This window comes from Cariama cristata, unplaced genomic scaffold (assembly GCF_000690535.1).
Source record: "Cariama cristata isolate BGI_N322 unplaced genomic scaffold, ASM69053v1 scaffold19097, whole genome shotgun sequence".
Classification (NCBI taxonomy): Eukaryota; Metazoa; Chordata; class Aves; order Cariamiformes; family Cariamidae; genus Cariama; species Cariama cristata.
The window spans coordinates 19,629-24,488 of NW_009628551.1; the positions used below are offsets into that span (position 1 = coordinate 19,629).

At 39.2% G+C, this 4,860-nt stretch overlaps 1 protein-coding gene across 1 annotated transcript in view; it reads left to right on the forward strand.

Annotated features, from left to right (window-relative positions):
• Positions 1 to 4,588, forward strand: part of LOC104165287 (dystonin-like) — a gene marked incomplete at its 3' end in the record, with an annotated part of 22,685 nt that extends 18,097 nt beyond the window's left edge. The window contains exons 13-14 of the mRNA XM_009704867.1: positions 1,641 to 2,136; positions 3,114 to 4,588. Of these exons, the coding sequence (XP_009703169.1) occupies positions 1,641 to 2,136; positions 3,114 to 4,588 (1,971 nt within the window). The remainder of the gene's footprint in view (positions 1 to 1,640; positions 2,137 to 3,113) is intronic.
• Positions 4,589 to 4,860: the final 272 nt, after the last annotated feature.

The following is a 4,860-nucleotide window of genomic DNA, read 5'->3' on the forward strand; positions in this document are numbered from 1 at the left end:
CCCCCCCCCCCAAGTGAGATGGAGAGGAGAGTAGGAAAAAGGTAAAACCCGTGGGTTGAGATAAGAACAGTTTAATAATTGAAATAGTAAGTAATATTAAGTAAATAATAATAATAATAAATAATAATGATGATGATGATGATAAAAATGGAGATAAAAAAGAGAGAGAGGAATAAAACCCAAGGGAAAAAGCCAAGTGATGCACAGTACAATTGCTTGCCACCCGCTGACCAATGCCCAGCCCATCCCCAAGCAGCAGTGAGCCCCTCCTGGCCACCTCCTCCCAGTTTATATACTTAGCATGCCGTTCTATGGTATGGAGTATCCCTTTGGGGTCAGCCGTCCTGGCTGTGCTCCCTCCCAGCTTCTTGTGCCCCTGCTTGCTGGCAGAGCATGGGAAACCAAAAAATCCTTAGCTTAGGGCAAGCACTACTTAGCAGCAACTAAAACATCAGTGTGCTATCAACATTATCTTCACACTAATTCTAAAAAACACAGCACTGTACCAACTACTAAGTAGAAAATTAATTCTATCCCAGCCAAAACCTGGACAGCTGTAGAACTAGCTTTTTGAGATTTTATTCACTTGACTATGCCAGTAGCTAATAAAAATTTGAAGGCAAGTGAAATGCAGTAATGTGAATAGATATGAGGCCAAGAGTGTGAAAGACAGAAGAAAAAGTATAATGAAAAAGTGTAGTAGTTGTTTACTTACAGAAATACAGCAAACTGCAGACAAAAGAAACAAAAGTTAAATTGGACAAAATTGCAGAAACTGGAAATTTTAATTTCAGACATTTCTAATGCTGCCAGTTATTTTAAACTGTGATGAAATATAACATTTTTATTTTGCAAAAATAGTATTAAAGCTGGCATATCAATATTGATTAAAATGAAGTGTTTAAAACATGAACTATGTTCTAATACTATGTGAAAATGACTTAATATTGGCTTGTAAGTGCCTCAGAAATCTAGACAACTGAGGCATAAGACTATCATGTATCACTTAACAGTCCTTAAAAGTTAAACCTGATTGACTCAAAAAGAAAGGGGTTGGAATGTTTTGTAAAACCATTATATTTGTCCCTTCTTTTGCAAGCACTTTGACTTACTGTAAAAAAGAAAAAATAATACTGGGAACCAGTGATATAAACTTCAAAGGTCTTAGCATACACATTCAGTCGTTTTGTGAATTATCTAAATATTCTCTGTGGTATAATAATACATTGCAGTATTATGTCAGAATACACCTTCTTTGAAGTTCTATTTTAAGACAAATATCAAAACTGTCTAGGAAAGAAGAGACTGCTTGAAACTAAACAGGAATTATTTTACTTGGTACAGTTACTTAATTACTGTAGTATTAACAGAATTAATTGTTTACTTGTATCTGCTGATTGAATTTCCATTAGATGTGTAAATTAACCTGATTTTTTTTTTCTAGTTCTTTGATGTAAACGCTTGGAAACAATACAGTTTATGTGTAGAAGATGCAATTATTTCACTGGCTTTTAAACTCAGAGATTGATTGCTCGATAAGAGAGCTTGGCCACAACAAATTCTACATGATTTTTGTCAGAAGCTCTTTGCTGCTTTTTTCATGAGGTGTAAACGCTTTTTAAAACCTTCTTTCTTCCCAGATTCTGCTCAAAGAGTTTGACACCAGAAAGCCACAATATGAGCAGTTAACTATGGCTGGAGAAGGGATTCTGAAGAGACCTGGTGAACATCCACCCTCCCATGAAATTGTAAAAGAGCAACTGGCAGCTGTGGCGCAAAAATGGAACAGTCTAACAGGCCAACTGAGGAACAGAAGTGACCGAATTGACCAAGCCATTGTGAAAAGCACAGAGTATCAAAGTCTACTCAGAAGTCTGTCTGATAAGCTAAGTGCCTTGGATAGCAAACTAAGCAGCAGCCTGGCTGTGAGTACACAGCCTGATGCTGTGAAACAACAACTGGAAAGTGCTAGAGAAATGAAGGAGGAAATAGAACAGGAAATGAAGAATATAAATGCAGCTCAAGCTCTTTGTGAAGAGCTGTCAGCACTGGTTGGAGAAGAGTATTTGAAAGCAGAACTTATGAGACAGTTAGATGGCATCTTAAAATCGTTTAAGGATATTGAGCAAAAATCAGGTTAGTATTTATTTAAAGAAAAATGGTAACTGAGGCATAAAGTAAAGCAGCATAGTCTTACTTGTCTTTATAGAGACGTTGAGTGAGCTGAGCCTAATGCCAGCTCTCTATCCACTCCAACCCCAAAGCAGTTGGACATTAGAATTTAGGAGAGTCCCCTTACCTTGAAAAAGTACAAACAATACTTGGGATCTCTAGTGAACAGTTTGGGAGAGAATTTGAAGCACGACAGCAGAGCTGCTTTTCTCATCTCTTCCTTCAGGTGCATCTTCACTGAATTAGAATACCAAAAGAAGGTGCTGTTCATTGAGCTACCTAACTGCATAGGTGCAGAATGTAAGCCAAAATCATGATTTTTAGGCAAATACCAGTTAATGGCTTGGTGAAACACAGTGGTAATTGTATAAAACTGCCTGTGGCAGAATGGGGCAGGTAGTCTGCAGCCTTCCGTTGCCCTATGAACAACAAAACTGAGCAAGTAATACACTGCAAGCAATGTCATACTTTGTTCTCCCTAACAGCCTCAGTTTTAGCATTTTGATTTCCTCCAGTCACAAGGAACTTCAAAGGATCTCCCTAAGAACACATACTGCCTGCAGGCTCTGAGTTAGACATTACTAGGCTAGATTACTTAATATTCCCTATGCTTACACTTCATAATACCATGAAATACAACTGTGTGTTTTTTACCCCTGAAATCTGCCTGAATGGGATTCATGTAGACACAGATTGGCTAAGCTCACCTCATTTGATTCATGTCCAAATGCCTTTACAGCTCTGCTGTAGTACAGGCACAAGTCTGTCCCTTGCAAGAAACCTGGTTGACGTGGTTGTCTTCCAGTCAAACAGCACATATGAAGGACCAGCTTTCCTTACATTAATGATTATTTATAATAGAATCAATATTAATTGTTATTTCTTCACTGAATACTAGCAGGTTCTGATAATGAACCTGTCTGCTGTTTTCTCTTTTGTAGATAACCATGTTCAGCAGCTTCAGTTGGCATATGCCACTTCTCATCAATTCCAGCAAATGTCTAAGGACTTTCAAGCCTGGCTAGGCAAAAAGAAAGAAGAGCTGAACCAGGCTCGTCCTGTATCAGCCAGACTTGATGCCTTGCAATCACTAATTGAAGAACAAAAAGATTTTAAGAAGACCATGACCGATCAAATTAGTTCGTATGAAAGAATTGTTGCAGAAGGGGAAGGTATCTTGCAGAAGACTCAAGGAGCTGACAAAGCAGCATTACAATCCCAAATTGCCACACTCAGAAGTAACTGGGATGAAATGAATAAGCAGGTTAAAGAAAGGCAAGATAAATTAACAGATTGTCTGGAGAAAGCCCTCAAATATAAGCACCATGTAGAAAATCTACAGCCATGGATAGAGAAGTGCCAAAGCAACCTGCGTGAATTAAAAGTTGGCATAAACCCTGTTGAAATAGAGAATTCTATTGTTCAGGTGAGGGCCTGGCAGAAGGACCTGGATAAACACCATGGGATGGTGGAGCTATTAAATAATACTGCTGAAAGTTTGCTCAGTGCAAGTCAAACAGATAAAGAAATTGTTCAAGAAGAAACTAAGGTGCTGAATCAGAAAGTGAATCTGGTCACAGAACAATTACAGAAGAAGAGAGAGTGCTTGGAAAACATGGCACAAACGCTGAAAGAGTTTCAGGAATCATCCAGGGAGACTGAAAAACAACTTAAAAGTGCCAAAGAGCATCTGGAAGCTCATGACTCACTTGGACCTCAGTCATTCAGTAACAAACACCTGACAATGATGCAGGGCCAGCAGAAAGCCTTGCAGGCTTTAAAGCCCCATATGGATTTAGCAAAAAAGCTTGCCCAAGACCTGGTCGTAGAAGCTTCTGATTCAGCAGGGGTTTCTGACCTTTTGCTCCAAGCTGAATATTTGGAGCGAGAATACGCTGCAGTGAACCAGCAGGTTGAAGACAGATGCTTGTTCTTAGAGACAAAACTTCAGGGAATTGGCCATTTCCAAAACAGCATCCGAGAGATGTTCTCTCAGTTTGCAGAGTTTGATGATGAACTTGACAGCATGGCTCCAGTGGGGAGAGATCTCAAGGTACTGCAATCACAGAGAGGGGACATTAAACATTTCCTGAAAAAGCTGGAAGACCTTATCATGAATAATGAAAATGCTAATAAAAACTGTAAAATGATGCTAGCCACAGAAGCTGAAGCTTCTCCTGATCTTATTGGTATAAAAAGAGACTTGGAAGCTTTAAATAAACAGTGCAACAAGCTACTAGACAGGGCAAGAGCCAGGGAAGATCAAGTGGAGGGTACTATTAGCCGTGTTGAGGAGTTTTACAGTAAGCTAAAAGAATTTTCCAGTCTGCTTGGGAGAGCCGAAGAACATGAAGAGTCACAAGGCCCTGTTGGAATGGAAACAGAGGCTATTAATCAGCAGCTGAATATATTCAAGGTAGGAAGATTTCTTTCTTACTGCTACAAAGTATTTTACCACAGTGCAATTTTATTAAATATAATTGTGAAAGGGATTGGTTAAGTGCAGACCTTGGAGTAGTCTTGTTTCACAGCAGTCAGTTCTACATGTATGCTTTTTACCTGTTTTAAATGGGATATCTTCTCGTGCTCCAGAGGTGGTTTCCTTTGCTACAGATTGGCAGACATTGGTAACTTTGCATCCCAGCTCACAGTTCCTGCACCCCAGTTCCCTCTTCACCTCTCTTCACT